This window comes from Nestor notabilis, unplaced genomic scaffold (genome assembly GCF_000696875.1).
Source record: "Nestor notabilis isolate BGI_N333 unplaced genomic scaffold, ASM69687v1 scaffold5044, whole genome shotgun sequence".
In the NCBI taxonomy this organism is placed as follows: domain Eukaryota; kingdom Metazoa; phylum Chordata; class Aves; order Psittaciformes; family Psittacidae; genus Nestor; species Nestor notabilis.
In genome coordinates, this window is record NW_009926746.1 from 1 (window position 1) to 18,628 (window position 18,628).

The window sequence follows — 18,628 nt, forward strand, 5'->3', positions numbered from 1 at the left end:
TCTGCGATAAAATCACGAGGAGCCGTCTATCCATGTGCATCTACCTGTCAGGAGTACGGCGGTGCTTACTCCTGTTCTGAGATGGGAAGGAGGGGGATGTTTAGCAGGTTTAGCCCTCCCTTGCTTCATGCTCTCCACGTTGCAGCAAATGCATTGCAACACATTTTAGCTGGAGGAGGAAGTAAGTGGAAGCAGTACAGTAACGTTCGGCGATTTCATCCTGCACACCAAAGACTGTGCTCAGAAGCTGTGTGTGGCTCCATTGTTGGTGTATACCAGCAATCTGGAAAGTAATAGCCTGTAGATGTGTCCCTGACTGTTTTAAAGTGAGCCTCGGTAATAGAGATGAAGCAAGCTTCTGTTCTCAAACTTTTGGGTAAGACTTGTTGCAGTATCAAGCTGTTCAGTACTGTCCTGGATAAAATGACTTTTCTTTCCTTTTGAGCTCATTAGATACTTCTTAAATTGAAATAAAATATTGCATATGAAGTCCTGCACACCAGTAGATGAGACTTAAAATGTCATTTGCGTTGATGGAAAAGGTGTGCTAAATTTTGGAATATTGACTTCATCTGGCTCTTCTAATAGGATTTTCTATAATATTAAATAACTTTATTGATATTATCCACATCTACTAGGTTTTCTCTAAGAGAGCTAGTTCTGGTTGCAAGATTTCCTTATCTGTACTATATTTGAAGAGGCTGTATTTGGTAGCATCCTTGGAACAAGGGAAAGCTGAAGCAAACTAGCTGAATAAATCAAAAGGTAAAATGAAGCAATTTCTTACAAGGTTCCTTCCTGAATGGCTTAAGTACTTGTGTTGGGAGTAGCACTGCATCTTAATCTCACTGGCTGCCACTTCAATCATGAAATACCAAAATACAATTGAAGAACTGACAACCTGGGTTGGTTTGGCAGATCTGCTTGTATACATCTCACTGATTTCCACTTTGAGCCAGATCAGCAGGATGATGGTGGTTAATGTGCATTGAAAGCCTAAGCAGTCTCGAGAGCTGGCCACAGGGTCCTCTGTGCTTTGCACCTGTCTCTTCATGTGAAATCAATCTTTGTTAATACATTTCAGTTAGTTCTGCTAGGTATTGTCAAAAAAATCATTCACTATCTATCTTCATTTAGAAGGAAAAAAGAAATTTATACCTACCCATGTAAAAGTGCTTCCTGACACTGATTCTGGAGAAATTTCAGACTGGTGTGAATAACTTATAATCTGAGTATTTTATGTCTGAGAAACAAGTATCTAGTTAATATTATTACAAGAACATTACACTTGCTGATTGTATGCTGCAGAAGATAGACAGAAGATCCTCTCTTCCTGTTGTCTTTCTCAGAATTTGTATCTCCTGTTTTCCTGATAGGGAGTGTAGTCAACCCTATAAGGTATACCTTTGGCTTTCTTTGTCACCTAAATGTAAGGTCTGGTAGGAACAGTGGGTCTTAACAACATGAAGAACTCCACTATTACGAAGGGGTTAGAACTGATCTGATGCAGCTGTCATAAAAGTCAGCAGATAATAGATACCTGGATGCTGATTAAGATACTCTCGATGCAAATAGGTAATGTAGGATATAAAGCACTATTATTACACTCCTGCTAGCTGGCTTGTCCATTATGAAGGATCAGAAAGAGCCTGTAATCTAAATGGAAAATATACTACCAGGGAATCCATGTGTAGTAATACATTTAGGGATTGCATACAGCTTTAGTTCGTGTATAGCTGAGAGATAAAATCATTCTGAGATGTTGCAGGTGACCTTTCATTTAAGGGCTGCATCACTTAAATGTGGATGTGGCTTACGTGACAAAGCTCTTGTTCCACCTGGGTAGTGCTACCATTAGCTGCTGCATTGCAGAATGGGTAGTGTAGCAGAATGCAACTGAGCTGCAGGGTTTGGGGCTTCTGTTTAGAAATGGGTTGATCCTTTGGAGTAAAGGTTTAAGATGAAATTGTGTTGCATGCTGTGTGCTCCACAGTGTGTGGGAAGTTAGATCTGGTAACCATTGCTTGCTTTTTTGTGTGAAATGTCTTGGAATGCCATCTTTCTGCAGTTTCTTCAAATGAATACTGATTAGAATGCAGCCAGAACTTCATGGGATGTTTTGTCTTTTAGCTTTAGTTAGACTGATTTTTATTCATGTAAGTAAAATCAAAATGAATTCTAGAAGAAAGGTGTATGCCAGGTAAATATAAAGACAAGATTGCAAGGATTTCATGTTAATGGAGTAGAATACTGGCAAAGACTATTTTTCTGTATTAAACTGTATATGAGAATTTTAAGAGTTATACTTCTTTAAACTGAAGTAGTATTACTATACTAATGGCCTTGATGTATCATTAGTAAACTGTGTTCAAATCTGAGACCTGTCTATATATAAATTGTCAGACTTGCAGGACTTGTTCTTAATGTTTTTTTCTGTACTGTACCAATAAACAGCGAATTTGGCAGGTGAGAGGTGACAATCCTTCTCTTAGCTAGTTGTATTCCAGCTACCCTTGTGCTGGATGGTCAGGGTTTCAGGATTACTGTTTGCAACCCAGTGAAGAGAACGGCAATTAGCAGTTATGATGCTGTTTTTCCTTCTTTGCCTTGTGTTCATGCCTATAAAAAAAACACTCTTCAAAGATTGTGCTTCAAGACAGTTTGCTTGTTTACTGTCTCTTGTATTTTAGGACTAGAAAAAGAGCACATTACTATGTTTTTGCCTCAAGTTAATGAAGCCACCCAATGTGTAGGCTTTGCTGATTATTGCTGTTATTACAAGTTCAGCTTCATTCTTCTTCCTTGGCAGAATTTTGCTTGCTCTTTCATATTGTATCTGTTTGGAATAGGAATTAGGCCATGGTTTGTCCCTGTGAAGTTTCTGGCATACATGGTCACTTAAATAACAGTGCATATTTCTGTGCTCAATATTGGGAAGGAGAAAGCAGGGGAGGTAGTGAAGAATGTGGAAGCATGGAGAATTTAGAAACATGCAATTTCCTGTGGCTTGGCAAGTGGAGCAGAAGAGAGTAAGATACAAAAGGCCTTCTGTGCTTGTATAGAAGACCTACTGAATTATTTCAAGAACTTGGGCTCTCCAGTTTAGGGTAAAGGTGTATTTTGGATGTCAATTAGTGCAAAGAAGAAATGGATAGAAAACTGTGCTGTAAAGGGCTTGAAGGGACTGTACAACTTCTCACATGGATACAAAGCTAGTAAAAACAAATGGGCTCACTTGATTTCTACTGGACTGCTGTTTCATCTCAGCTGTAAACCCAAAAGTGCTTGTGGTTTGAAGTGTTAGGCTATAGCTTTCATATGATGATTAGTAAAATAACTTGAGACTACTGGGTCAGTGAGACTATACCATGCACAAATGGGAGTTTAATTGTGCAGAGTAGTTGACAGACTGTTTCTGTACATGAAGTTGTATAGGATTTTAAATCATGCTTGTTCAAGTTAGCATATAAAATATTAACTGTATTTGTTGAAAGGACCTGTAGGTAGACACTTCAGGTTTTTTAGCAGCAAAAGAATGTGGTAAGCTTTTTACCTGTGATATATTAGGAAAAGCTAATTATTGCTAGAGGGTGGTAGTGGCTTAGTGAAAATAGAATGAGAATGTCCAGCTATGCATTAAATGTACTTTATTGTATTTGGACTTTCACAACCAGAAAGTGGACACTATAATTTAGCTTATTGGAAACCATGGTCTTCAATTAAAACAACACACTAAGTCATTTTATGAAACTTGTGGGGCACATCAGTCCCTCAGGTCATCTTTACTAACTTGGTATAACTAGATTCAAATTCTTTTCTAATCTATAGAGGAGTTATCATAGTCTTGCTTAAAACAGTTGTTCTCCAGGAATTTGCAATTAAAAAAACCTGTTTGTTTTGACAGCTTGACTCTGAATACTGATCATGGGGATATTTTACTGGATTATTCAAAGAACCTTGTTACAGAAGAAGTGATGAAAATGCTGATGGAACTGGTAACTCTTTAAAATGTTGAATTAATAAAACTTCAGTTTAGCCTAGTATCTGTATTTGCAACCCTTCCCTGGCTACTGGTTCAGCTGAAGGCTTAGACCATGTAGTGCTTCCCGTTTTAAAAATGTGTCCTAGCAAAAATAGCTATAGCAAAATTACTTTTCCTACTCTTCATTTTAAAAAAAGAAAGAAATTATAAGCTAGCACAAGGGATTACTGAATCTTACAGTAGTAAGACAACATGAAACTGAATTATTAAGACGGATTTATTGCATCTTGGACATTCAGCGCATGTTACTGTGTAACATCTCAAGGAAATGAACAGCTTGCATAATTCTTGCTTTAAAAGAAGAGAATTTTTAAGGTAGAATCAGGTGGGTCTTTTAATCTAATACTGTAATTTTTGTTTCACTGTCTTATGGTAAACATTCATACTTAATGTAGCTGGACCTTTGTAGTGCATGTTGGCCTCCTAGTATTTTTAAAAGGAATCTATTTCTGTATTTTTCAGGCAAAGTCAAGGGGTGTGGAAAGTGCCAGAGAGCGCATGTTCAGTGGAGAGAAGATCAACTTCACGGAGGTAAGCCTATTTCTGTCCATGGGTCCTCCTCTTCCAGTTGTGCCTGTGTATTATAGATGTTCATGCATCTATGTAAGAAATCTTGAAAACAACTTGCTCTAATTGGTACTTTGAAATGCTGAATGATTCTAACGCTTGCTGCACTACCTAAATGAGAAATTCTTACAGCTCTGACTGAGACAGAAGAAAATGTCTATGACTAAAGCTATTCAATCCTCCCTTCCTCACACATCTTAATTTTAGAGATTTTGGTGATACATTTTTTGTTTTCCCTTCTCTCTTAGAGAGGGTAGGATAAGTTAGGTCTTGCAACGGGCATGGAGCAGAGTATTGCATTCCGTGTATCCCTTGTATGCTTTTGCGTGATGTTGGTGATCATAAAGCTTAGTAAATTTCCTATGGAGTTTTAGTGAAGATTGTGGAAGACTTTCTGCTTTGAGCTGTCAATGCTACTTATCTTTCAATATATTTAACATTAGAGGCTATAAACAATCTTGGGGAAATTAGCCACCTATTTCAGGAAGAGGATGAGTATCTTCCCCTTTGTGGATATGGAGGTTGTAATTACATTAAAATCTTCACCAATATGTACAGAAAACCAAATATACCTTTTCCTCTGAAATGAAAAATAGGAAAACCTGGAAACTCTTTAGGTGATTTTTTTTTTTTTTTTTTTTTTTTTTTTAGTCTAATTTGAAAATTAAAGGCTATTTAGTATGTTTGAGGTAAATTCACAGAAATCAGTATTTCTTTTGACTTGGTTATTGACTGATGTAGCTGTTGCACAAGCTGTTGGCTTAAAATAACTCACCAGTTGGACATTGTATTGTTTGTGAATGCGCAGAAAGATAAAGCTTCACTGGAGATATGGTTCTTTTCCTTTCTGTACTAATCACTAGGAAGATGATGCCTTAAACCTACCTGGAGAATTGTCTCCTCAGATACTGCCTGTCCCTAGCCTCATGTAACAAATTGCTACAGGGTTAGCCCATCTTTGACCATATATTATGGAGTTACTCTTCATTGTCTGCATGAGAGCAAATGCAGGAGCTGAAGTCTTCTCAGAAGGATGTGACTTTCATGAAACCACTTAAAACACAATACTAAACCATGTATTTGGCTTCTGCTAACTCCCTGCTTTGCTACTGTCTTGATACGGCAATTTCATGTAGCAATTACCTGCATGATGAGTCCAGAAATATCTTTTTCATGATCAGCCTGTTTCTCATTTACAGTCAGAAGTTGACCTAGAATTAGATTTGACTTGCTTAATTCTTTTCTGTTTGTGTAGAATACCAAATCAGATTGGTTTGGCTCTGGAATAAGAGCGTGTGGACAATGTAAAATTTGTCTTGAGACCTTAAAAACAGGATGCCGTCAAACAGCATGACTGAATAAACCTAAAGCAATAAGACAGAAGGGAGCTCCTTAATGGCAAGAGCTGACTTGTCTACTACTCGTGTTCTGTTTTAGAACGTTTTTAGCTATTTGTCTCAAGCATTTAAGACTTGTCTGTATTTGGTGCTGCAGGCACTGGCTGCATGGTGTGTGCTTATGTGGAAATTCTTTATAGTGCCTCCAAGTGTGTCGTTGCTGGGTGTTTGTCCCAGATGAGTTAAAACTTGCAGCTTGATAAGGTACAAAGACAGTGCATTGCAAGGTAACTCACGTCTAGCCTCTTGTTACGGGGACAGTTGTCTTAGTCCACCTGATACTTAGAAAATACTTCCATTTAACAGTAGACATCAGGTCAAAAATGACTGCTTCTCTTGATCAAGACAAAGCTTCCCTCGAGCTGGATAGTGAGCAGTATTTGTCAAATACCATTCCATGGCTGAGTTGCAAAAAAACCCGCCTCTGTTAACCCTAAATGTAAGTGGGTACACTTTGATAATTAGTAACTGAAAGAGCTTTTTCATATTCCAAGTCAGTAACCACAGACTCAATGATTTTTGAATTAGCATTTGGTATTTAAATCATAACTTGGCAGTTTGTATTGTCTGTGTTGTCTTTGTCTCACAATGCCTTTCACTGTAGCAGGGAACAATGAGGTAGAACAGACCCATTTTTTTAATTTGTTCATTAGTATTGACTAGCTCCTTCATTCTAGACTCAAGCTGTTCAGCTCCTAAACAGGTGAATCACAGGCCACATTTCAATGCTTTGACTTGTGTATAACTGGAGAATTAATACAGTGCATACTAACTGATTTTTTCCCCAACACAAGTATCACCAATATATCTGGTGTGTTAGTATTCAGGGAACACTTAATTGTGAGCAGTGGATAGGATAATATGGCTATTTATTGTATTCTGTTTTGTCAAATCCATAAGTATGCATTTGTCTGTTCCCATATAAAATAGACTACTCGGGGTAATTGAGAAAATGCCAGAGAAAATAACTTTGGCTGCTTGTTGTAACTGATTTTCAGTGTTGTCATTAATAGGGGTCAACTTCGTTCTTGTATACCTGAAGCATGCCAAAATCATTAGGGTCAATGAGTACTGATTATTGGTGAATTCTGACCCTCAGTTGTTAAATACTTTCCAAGGGATCTTGAGCTTTCTTAGCAATGTAAACAAATAAGCTATTTGTTTACTTTGCATACTGTGCTTTGGTAAGCCATCTGCAGTGATTCTGTGAAGTGAGAAGGTGATTTAGATGACTGGTGATGAGTGTGTATTACAGTCATATACCCACAAACTACTGCTCTACTAATTCCAGTTAATCTAAAGAATTTTTAAGCCTTGAAGGTTGTACTGTCTCCTGGATGAGGCATCTGAGGCCTCTGGGTATAATTTGGAAATACCTTCATAAATTTTTTTCCCTTTTTGTTTCAGAACCGAGCTGTGCTTCATATTGCTCTGAGAAATCGTTCCAATGTGCCAATACTTGTAGATGGGAAGGATGTTGTTCCAGAAGTAAACAAAGTGTTGGACAAAATGAAACACTTCTGCCAGGTATAAATACTACCATAGCTTATTTTTCATATAATTATTCTATACCTAGCCAAGTTCTTATGTGTATTGTGAAGCACTGATTGTAGGCTGGTTCACATGAGTTGCTGTGCTATTGTTTGAGGTTAATAATAGTTCTGGCTCAAGCATGGAGTTAGAGCTTTAGTATGATTTGCTCCTTTCTCTCTTTTCCCAGTTTGGGTTTTTTGGGTTTGGTTGGGTTTTTGCTTGGCTCTTTTTTTTTTTTTTGTTTGTTTGTTTGGGTTTTTTTTTTTGTTTTTTTTGGTTTGTGGTTTTTTGTTTGTGCTTTATTTTTTTTTCCTTAATGGGCTTTCTAGATTTTGCTCTTTTCACAGTAATCTTGCACTTACTTCAGAAGTCTTGTAAGGCATTAAGTACCATTCAGATTTTGCCTTATTTCTTGCTAATTTTTCAGTTACTTGTCTCTGTTAAGTAGAAACTGCCTCTATCAATTGTAAAATCAGAGAGGTAGGAGATTCCTGCTCACTTGCAATGTGATTACACTCTACTCAAATAGTTTCTTAGACTGGTTTTATGTCAGATTCCATTATGATTCTGTTCTGTTACAGCTTTAGTGGTGTGAGATTTTTGTTGTTCCCTAATTAAATACAGCAATTAAGCATTATCTTCAAATATCATTAATTGTTTTTTTTTTTTTATGCTGTACATTTTTAAAATGTAGGTGTGTTGTCAGAGCAATTGAGGAAATACTCTGAAGAACTTGTTACTCTTAACAAAGTCAAATTTATGTGATAAAACTAATCAGTAAAAGTTTACTAGATAGTGCATTTTAAACATGGCTCTGAGGGACTAGACTTGGTTAATTGAATCTTATCCAGGTGGTAGTGGCTGGAATCACTGCCAACTCATGCTTGTTAACCTATACAAAATGAGCCTTGGCTGTGTCCAGTTCCTAATGGATAAATGCCAAAACCACAATAACTGATGCTAATTGGTCTGAATTTGGTATTTTCTTCAGATAATGCAAGATCTGAATTGGCTACAGAAATTCAGTGGTGTGTTTTCCACAGTATAGTTTTTTCACTAATTAAGATGTTGGTGGTGAATATCACTTTCTGTGCAGATGTATCTTCTCTGCAAAATAAAAGTCATGTTAAGCAGTTCATTTGAAAAGATTAACAAAGACGCTTGTTTCAGTTAACTCATGTAAGCAGATGGAATTTTAAAATGTGATCTACAGGCTACAGAAATGGTATATATTAGAAATGTATTTTCTGTAAGATTTAACTTCAACATCTGTGGAGGAGAGCAGCTATCAGCATAACCAGGTGATTTGTTGTAGAAGAATTGATTTAATATTGGGGAATTTGTGTAGAAGTATGCATGATACTAGAAAGATTAATTTTGTGATTGAAAAATTTAATGCATAAGGTGGTACCTTATGGGCAAAATCCAATGCAGTGTTTTGATATTACATAATGATTGTAATTTTGTTTATCAGAACTCTCAGTAACTGTTAAAATGACAAGAATAGAGCAGAAACCTGCCCAGAAGTAAATCTTAATGCAAACATACGTGCACTGGAAAAGCTTTTTGAATGTTTGGTTTGCCAATAAATTGCTATCTGCATGGCTCTACTTGTATTCTAATGTCTTTCGGTTTAGTTAGCAAAATTGCTTCTAATTAAAGACACTTACCCCCTTCAGGTTCTGATATTTGTTGCAAATAGTTCAATGCCCGATACTCTTTTCAGTTTTAGCTTTATTTCTTTTGCCTTTGTCAACACTGTTATTGCTACAGCAGTCCACACAGGAGCGTTTGTTACTGCAGTGTGTTTTTTAAATACATGCATTAGACTTCTAACACTTAATGAAGGGTTATCTTGGATATAACTAAATCTTGAGTTAAGAAGGTAGCTTTGTGTGTAGGCTTTAAAGTAAGCTTGAAAGTTGTCTTCAGAGACTTTCTACAATAGTGCCTGAAAACACAGCATTTCCAGTGTTAGAATCACTAACTTTAAGTATCAAATAGTCATGGCAATATTCTTTTTCTCACAGCGAGTCCGTGGTGGTGAATGGAAAGGCTACACTGGGAAGGCAATCACTGATGTTGTCAATATTGGGATTGGTGGCTCTGACTTGGTAAGCTGACTTCTGTACATCTTCCACATCTTTCTGTGTGTGTATACACTCGCAATGAAGATAAGAACTTTTTGCTTCTATCCAGGGCCCTCTGATGGTAACTGAAGCTCTGAAACCGTATTCCAAGGGAGGTCCTCGTGTTTGGTTTGTATCCAACATTGATGGTACTCATATAGCCAAAACCCTGGCTGAGCTTAAACCAGACACTACGCTCTTCATCATTGCATCAAAGGTATGTCTACTACAAGCACTGGAGTATGACTTTGTCTAACTGTAAAGTATTCAGTCAGAATAGATATACGTCCACAGGAAGATCTAGATCAGGGACTATTTCTAAACAGGCCTGTTACGATTCATACTGAAGTTAAAGTGCATGCTTGTGTTGCTGCTGAAATACTTGGGAATCCAGAAGTCAAGGGCTGAAAATTACTTAACCTGTAAGACCCATGAGCAATTTTGCGTTGTCTAGAAACTTGTGTTTCTAAGTCAACACAAGTTTTCAGCTTTATTCACAAAATTTTATTTTACTAGGTAGAGTGTCAGATCCAATGTAGTTGCTTTTTTGTTTGTTTTTGTTTGTTGGTTTTTTGTTTGTTTGTGGTTTTTTTTTTTTGTTTTTTTTTGTTTTTTAAATTTAGGGTCTTGTTGCCTGATTCCTTACTCTTATTCAAGGTTACTTTTGGTCCTCTTTAAGTACAGTGTAAATTACTAACAGTGTTCTGGTTCTGCATTAATGTATTAGCTGCATGCAGTTTGGATGTCTTCATTCTGTTTTAGGGTAGTAATAATACGTCTGCACGTAAATAACTTAAATGAGTTCTTTGAGCACTATAAAAGGTAAGCTTCTTTGCTTACAAAGTGGCAAAGATGGCACTTATTTCTGAATACAGACTTAATAGCTACCTTCAAGTCTTGCCTTGCTATTAACTATTCTATAAACACAACTGCTCTGCCATCTTGCATTGAGGAATGCTTCTGACAGCAGAGGAAATTGATGAAGACTTCATAGTTATGTAACTTGGGTTTGTAAAGCACAGTAGAACCTTTTTGCTGTTGAAGATCTGTAACAAATGAATGTGTGTGTAATGCTGGCCATGCTCTACAGCGGTGCTCGTTATCTTATTTTGGCAATACTGCAGCCAAGCAACAACTTATGGAATAATAAAGAAACTTCACAAACTAATACAAATGGTTACTTTGAATAATTGAGATCAAGGATTACGGTTCAAAGATTTAGAAGACTGCCAAATTGAAAGAGTAACGCTTCCATTTCTGTTTGCCAGACTATAGTTAGATAATTGGATATATTTGCAAGAGGATGAATGGCACATTTTTGTTTTCCATAAAAGGCTTGTGTTTCATAATGAAATGTTTCTGAGATGGATGAGAGTAGGTTCAATCTAGTGTTCACCCTTGAAGCTAAATTTTGATGGGTGAGTAAATCAGAATGGTTGTAGATATTTGCAAAACTGCATGACTGAACTTCTGTGCACACTTCATGAAGCAGCAAAATGTTTTCCTCTAATTAGCAGAACAAAATTATGGCAAGAGTCTTAAGAGAAATGAGTGCTCCTACATGAAAAAGTAGGAATTGAAGGACAAGGCAACAATCAAGCTAGGTTATCCTGTTTTGATGCTCACTTGGTTCCTTTCTAGTTGAATGCTAAAACTTTGCATTTAGTGAAAGACTAGAGCAGAGAATTTAGTCTCAAGGTTTTGCGTAACAGTTTGGTAGAGGGAAGATAGGAAATGAGGAATAACTATTCCAATTTAAGATACATGCTAGTTTAAAACTAAATAGATAAATTTTACAGCAATAGTCTTTATTGGACTGATAAGCTTCCTTTTTTCCTGAAATCTGGCAGCACCTGCCTGTTATTATCTCCAGTTGCTCTTCTCTGATGATTGAAACGTGATGTTTTAGCTGCCTGAACTGTTCCATTTTAAGTACAGTGTTTTACGTACTTCCTTGTTTTCTGATGGGCAGACTTTCACCACCCAAGAAACTATCACCAATGCAGAAACGGCCAAAGAGTGGTTCTTACATGCTGCTAAAGATGTAAGTCTAATATGTTTAGGTTGCATAATGGAATGCAACAGCTTTTTCTTGTGCAGTTTCTCCCTGCTCATTCTGTGTCCTTTGGAGCAGAGCCAATGGCTGCTCAGACATAAGCTGTATAGGTCAGCAAATCCTATATGTATATCATTTCGGTGCTTCATGGTTAGTCATGGGCTGTATGTCTGATCAAAGTGAAGCCATTATTTTTTCATTATAAATGGTTGTCATGCATTGTTCCCCCAAATCCTGCCTGTTAAGTAATAGTGTCCCATTTGCCTCAGAGCTGGCTACTAATTTAGTGGAACCACTGATACGAAAAGCCAAGAATATGGTGTCTATGTGGCATTACCTTCCAATTCTTGGCAAATATTTAAAAAGTAGAAATGAAGTTATGGTTGGAGTGATACACTGACATTTCTATGGCAGATGGCTGTGCTATGAATAGAAACCTTGTGTTTGGTTCTTTTTTTCCTGTTTCTAACCTTTAAGAGAAAAAAGGAGATTCTGCCTGCTTAGGTGATTAAGATGGTCTTTAACGTGTTCCAGTCGGGGTAGCTGTACATAGTTTGAAAGCTGGGCTTCGAAACTCCTTATTACACTACTACTGCAGACAACTCGTCTTTGTCCACCACAATACTTACTGAAAGACCAAAGTCTAAATCTGGAGCATGGGATTTATCAGTAATACCAGTTGTCTTGATCTTTTGACCCTAGTTGGAAGGGTAGTGCATGTACAACAAACCATGTGCTCCAAAGTGTTGGTACTGATGTTGCAAACTGATAACATACTCTTAAGGAAATGGTGTGATGCTCTAAGTAGTGACTGCTTCCAGAGGGCTTCATAAGAATGTTATCTTCAGGCAGGTATGCTGCCGAATCCCACACTGAATGTGATAAGATAATTTCAAGTCAATAATGCAAAAATAACTTTCAATAGTCAACAGTATTTTGTTTAAGTGGTAGCAGATAAGCTTTATGAACAGAACTCAACACAATTAGCATTCTAGATCTAACACTGTGTTTGGTTTGGTTTTTTTTTTTAAGCCTTCAGCTGTGGCCAAGCATTTCGTTGCCTTGTCTACCAATGCTGTAAGTATAACAAATGTATTTTATTTTTTTCTATATACCTTTAAGATGGCCTCATCTTAAAATGCAGTAAGCAAGCCTAACTTTTAAGATATCATTACTTGAATACCAAAAGTTAGTCTTTCTCTTGAAAGGAAGCATATTTTTATTCTACTAAAAAAGTGAAACACTTCTAGGGTAATGAACTGTATCAGGATTGGACCTTTTTTTGTAGATTTGTGCTTTTTCTGCTAGAGCTTTAAATCTGAAATCAGATCTCTTATACTTGAAATGACTGTCCTGTTACTAATGAATGTTACCTGTAGTTGCTTAAGTGCATGTGAACAGAGTTATGTAAATATTACTCTCCTAGACTTCTCAAGTGCTGAAGTGATGCAGGTAGTCTGTGTGAATAATTCGTAGTGTACAATGAGCATAATGCTCCTTGATGTTGTGTTACATGCAAAAGGGTGAAGTAAAAGGACCAACAGCAATTAGACTGCGTAGTGACTGAAAGGCTGTCACTGTGGTGACCCTTTCTTCCATTCTGGTTCTGTTAAATGTAAAATGAGTGTCATTTCAATTCCTAACTATTGCCACTTTTATTAGGAAATGTGTATATCACTGATTTTATTTGAGATTGCTGAGTAGTGGTAGTGATCTCTGAAAGGAAGGTACACTTTTTTCTGATGGATGCTATGTATTTTTCAGATCAAAGATGTAATTGAGGAATTGTGTATTTAATAGGTATCCAACTTGAGGTTTTTATTTGTTAGTCATAAAGCTTTTAAAGATTGTTGGGTTTACTTTTGGTGTGAATTTTTTTTTCTATTCTAGCCTAAAGTTAAAGACTTTGGAATTGACCCAGAGAACATGTTTGAGTTTTGGGACGTAAGTAAATGTCTACTGTTGCGTGGTGGATGTTAACTGTTAGAATAATCTAACTTGCTTCAGAAAACGCTAACTAGATGTCAGGAAACCGTCAAAACACTGAAATTATAGCAGTTGTACTCTGTACTGAAACATCTGAAAACTTGCAGCCTAACTGAGAATGTTTCAGCAAGCAAAACAGTCTCGTCTCTTGGCTGTTCCATTAAAATCCTGCAGTCAAAGGTCTGAAGAGGAGTCTTCTGTATTCTTGGCTGTCTAATCAGCTGTTGGGTAACAGGAGATACAAGTCTTAGGTTATTCCTCTGTGCAAGTAGTTATTATAAGCTGTGACATTTGACTGTGGGGGTCTACTGTATATAATCTAGGCTTGTAAATGTCAAACATCAGAAATGTGAGGCTAATATGACATTTTGTAGCAGATGTATATTTTAAGTATATTGCCCTTGTCTTGGCCCTTCTACTTAGTTGGAAACAGGTTGGTTTATGCCTCATTCACTATGTGCCTGACAAACTAGATTTCTAAAGCTGCTCTTTAAAAGTGTATGTAGACCATTACCTTTCCCTAGACAGTGTCAAAACCTTGCTGAAGCAGACTTTAGCTGTAGAGGGGTGACATTAGGAAAGCAGTTAATACAAGGTGCAATTCTAGTATTAGGGAGTGGGAATAATCAAGGGATCTTCAATAGATGTGACACAAATTGAATGAGTAGGATAACTACAGTCCCAAAAAATGCATACTTTAGGATTCATTAGGGAGCTACTGTAAAGTGCTGGTTTCCTTGATAATACCATGTAATATACAGTGAATTATCACCAGAAACACTGGTTTTGCTGAGAATAGTGTAAGCACACACTGCTATTTCCATATAATTTGAAAAAGTTTGAATTTAAAAGCCTTGCACTTTTCCTGTCTAAACTGGTCTCTTGTTTTCAGTGGGTTGGTGGCCGCTATTCTCTGTGGTCTGCCATTGGTCTCTCCATTGCCCTGCATATTGGTAGGTATTCCTATGATGTTTGTTTGCTTCAGGAATGTAACTATGGAATACATTAATGATAGTGTATCGTGGATCAGATTTGGTGTAAATATTGTTTTACCCAGCCTTTTCTGAGTGGTTAGTTGTGTGAAAAAATCCAATGCAATGGCAGGGTTGAGATTTTAGTACTGCAGATGCAGTTTTGGAAGTTATCCATGCTTAAGTACAAATAGACAAATTGCATCTCTTGAGTCGCTTGCATACCCAAAAGTGCCTGTTATATGTAAAGCCTTGTCAGTGTTGAAAATCAAACCTTGCAACTCACATTCCTAAACTATTTGAGTGGTTTCTGTGAATATATACATACTAAACATCAAAGCCCTATGTCTCCAGTTCTGCATATGAGCTCCGTTTAGCATTGTTAACTGTCTTCTTCTCCCATTACTTCCTTTTGTCCCCAGTACTTGCTAGGCTACAGGGCCTAATGATACAGTAATGCTGTTTCTGTCTGCACTTGATTGTGGGACAAACATAGACCCTTGAAACAAATTCCCACCTACTGGTATTGTACGATGGGCATTTCTGATCCAGATCTCAAATACAGGTGGAGAGTACAGTTAATGTGAAAGAGCTTAAAGAACTGCTGTTTGCTGGTGAGCAGGCTCTTCAGCAGCCTTGCATTTGTTTCCTCATTGCTTCTTTCAGATATGTAAAGTCTGAAGCCATGTCATTTATTTTTCTAAATAAAAGCTAGAATTCCCTTAAACTGAGGTTAGAAGAAAAAACACTGGTTTTGATGGCTTTGGAATTATATGGATAGGAATTGTCATGTGTAGAAAAACTTACATGAACAGCAAAGTAAACTTCATTCAGGAACTTAACTGTTTTGTCTGTAGTAAACTGTTCATCTCTGCTGTCAGACAGATCCAATGCTGATGGCTGACATGCCAGTCTATTGGCACTTCTTATTCTTAAATCCTTCATCTCCCAAAGCTGGTTTCTGACCATAGGTAGAGTTGCTGCTTTGATGGCTATGCACTTCGTCTCCATATGAAAATCACGATACCTGGCTTTGCAGGAAAGGATGGTGTTAAACTACTCATTAGTGAAAATGAATAGTGATTTAAATACACTTTTTTGAGAAAACCATATTACAGTTGTTTCTCCTCAGATCAACATGGAAATCCCTGCTGTACTAGCCTTGCCCTTGTTTTTTTGGATTGGATGTCTTTCACACTGTGGCTGTGAAGTGAACAAGTGTTCAAACTTGCTGAAAACTGTGTACCCTCTGTTTTCCTCCTAGTTGCTTATTCTGTCTGAATGAGGATTTTAAGCAAATATTTTTGAAGTATGCTTCATGAAGTTGGACTTGCTTTGAAGCTGCAGTCAGAACAGCATATGGAATTATAGGATGCAAATTTCGGGAGAAGTCAAAGTGCAACTTTAAACTCAGTTAGTAGTTGGGAGCCTTGCTGCACACAAGGAATTTTAACTGTTTGCAGTTGTCTCTACAAGGAAAATAAAGTTTGAATTGTAAATTCAAACTGACTTTTTCCATTTAGGGTTTGACAACTTTGAGAGCCTGCTTTCAGGAGCCCACTGGATGGTGAGTATGTGATGCCTATTTTGGATGTTCCTCTTCAGAGCTGTTAGTAAGATAACTGAAGGCAGGTTGGTTTCTGAAGTTCAACTTCTTATGTCCTCTCAGTGCTTTTAAAATGTCTGTGCTTGGGAAGTTCTCCCTGGATCAAAACAGTAAGAGTTGTGAGGAATGACAACTGCTTTATCAAAAGTGTAATTTTTCCTTTGTGTCACATAGGATAATCACTTCCACACTGCACCGCTGGAGAAGAACATGCCTGTTCTGTTGGCTATGTTGGGGATCTGGTATATAAACTGCTATGGATGTGAAACCCATGCTCTTCTGCCCTATGACCAGTACATGCACCGCTTTGCTGCCTACTTCCAGCAGGTAAGGCTCAGACAGAATAACAGTTTCAAGAAACAGGTATGTAGATATGCTTCCATCCTGGTTTTAGAGCCTGAGTGCATGTTTCTAGGTTAAAATTGCAGTCACTTATGTTATCAAGGGTCTAAATAGACTGGTGCCATGATACTGGCTTATTTGCTCAGTTAACTTAGATTATTTTTTTGGTTTTTCCCCTCAGACCTCCCATTATCTTGATGTCCATAAATTAAGCAGCTTTATCCCTGATTTTTATGAAGTCCCTATAAATAAGCAACACTTCCTATAGTTGAAGTATGTATGGAAACTTGTACTGATACTGTTTGGTTCTGCAAGAATGGTGATACAGCCTTTCCCTTCTTTTAGGGGGATATGGAATCTAATGGCAAATACATTACCAAGAAAGGCTCTCGAGTGGACTACAATACTGGCCCTATTGTGTGGGGAGAGCCTGGCACCAATGGGCAGCATGCTTTTTACCAGCTCATTCATCAAGGTAAAATGAAACTATTCAATACCTTAGTTTAGAATTCAATTATGAATGGCTACAAAGCTGTAAGTCTGCAGATTTGATGCTGTTTTAAAGGCTGGACTCTTATGTTACTTAGCATCACATTGCTATGGTGCTATTAATTAGTGGCTACAGGATGCAGGCTTTAACCCTAAAATAAGGAGGGTCAACTAAAACTAAAACTACTGAGCTGTACTGTCACTTCCCCCTGCTGTTAATAAAAACCTTTTTTAAAAAGCTTTTTAAGTGGCTGAGTCTTTGAGAGTTGAAGGGGTTTTTTTTGAGACATTCATGTTGCAGGGTTATTAATGTGCCTTTTCTTACAGGAACTCGCATGATTCCTTGTGACTTCCTGATCCCAGTCCAGACCCAGCATCCAGTCAGAAATGGCTTGCATCACAAGGTAATAAGCTCTTTTGTCAGAGCACCCATATTACTGTGGCTGAAGGCACTGAAGCTTACACAGTATTGCAGTGTGGAATATTTCTAAATGTCTTTTTTGAAACTACACATAGACTCTGTGAACATTCATAATAGGTTTGAAAAGATCTTAATTACAATTACATATGTAATAGAGTTGTATTTTTGTTTGTGAAATGGCATCCACAGTTCTTGAGGCAGAGCAGTGGTGTGGCCTGTTGGCCTATGGAGGCTGGAAAGAGTTGACCAATTAAGTATCTGTAGAGAAAACTCCTTGTAGGAATTGTAAGGAGTGGAGTTCTTGCAGAGTAGAAGTAAATTCTCACAGCTGATGCAGCAGCATCTCAGAGGAAGTTTTCAAGTCTCGTTCCAGGACAAAGTTTAGTGAGTATACTAGTATGGCTAGGGTGAAAGCCGCCTACAGATAGATATTTTTTTAACAAGCCCAATTTTAGTTTAATGTATCATCTGACTGAAGACTTACAGCGAACTGCCGAACAATTTTAAGTGTTGTAGGTGGAAACATATCCAGGTCTACTACAAAGTGCATGCTTCAGAAAATGCATATTTCCTCACTGAATTTCAATCTTTTCTTGATACCAGAATTCAAATTCTATTAAATTGTAGTAGTAATTTTTTGTCAAGTAGTACCAAGTCCAGGCAAAAGTTTTTGAAGGACGTGGCTTTGCAAAAGAAGGGGAGAAAAGGTTTCATTCGATTGTAGATACAGTAGGAGATTGTCCTCAGTGTAATGGGTAGGATGAAAGTACACATGAATTTTCAAGTTAACATTAGGCAAGGAATAGAACAAAAACTTGATTGGTAAGGATTGGTATATGGTATGCTGTGGTTTTCCTTTGTACAGAGTAAGTATGTCTTGGTTTCCTTTGACTAATTGTTGCACCTGGCATGTCATGCATGTTATAGAATCCCAGCTTGGAAGGATCATCTGGTCCACCCTTTCGTGATAAAGCATGATCTAGATGAATGACCCAGCACCCTATCCAGCTGAATCTACAGCCATGGTGTACCATGAAGCAAAGTATTGGCTATACTTGGTGAAAGAGCTGTGTGGAACTGTGGCTCCTT

The 18,628-nt window shown here is 37.4% G+C and overlaps 1 protein-coding gene across 1 annotated transcript in view; it reads left to right on the forward strand.

Annotated features, from left to right (window-relative positions):
- Window positions 1-3,904: 3,904 nt before the first annotated feature.
- GPI (glucose-6-phosphate isomerase) overlaps window positions 3,905-18,628 on the forward strand; it is a gene marked incomplete at its 5' end in the record, with an annotated part of 17,921 nt that continues 3,197 nt past the window's right edge. Inside the window, 13 exons of the mRNA XM_010013700.1 lie at window positions 3,905-3,995; window positions 4,505-4,573; window positions 7,414-7,533; window positions 9,570-9,653; window positions 9,739-9,885; window positions 11,641-11,712; window positions 12,757-12,801; window positions 13,615-13,668; window positions 14,603-14,663; window positions 16,205-16,248; window positions 16,462-16,614; window positions 16,975-17,104; window positions 17,446-17,522. Of these exons, the coding sequence (XP_010012002.1) occupies window positions 3,905-3,995; window positions 4,505-4,573; window positions 7,414-7,533; window positions 9,570-9,653; window positions 9,739-9,885; window positions 11,641-11,712; window positions 12,757-12,801; window positions 13,615-13,668; window positions 14,603-14,663; window positions 16,205-16,248; window positions 16,462-16,614; window positions 16,975-17,104; window positions 17,446-17,522 (1,147 nt within the window). The remainder of the gene's footprint in view (window positions 3,996-4,504; window positions 4,574-7,413; window positions 7,534-9,569; window positions 9,654-9,738; window positions 9,886-11,640; window positions 11,713-12,756; window positions 12,802-13,614; window positions 13,669-14,602; window positions 14,664-16,204; window positions 16,249-16,461; window positions 16,615-16,974; window positions 17,105-17,445; window positions 17,523-18,628) is intronic.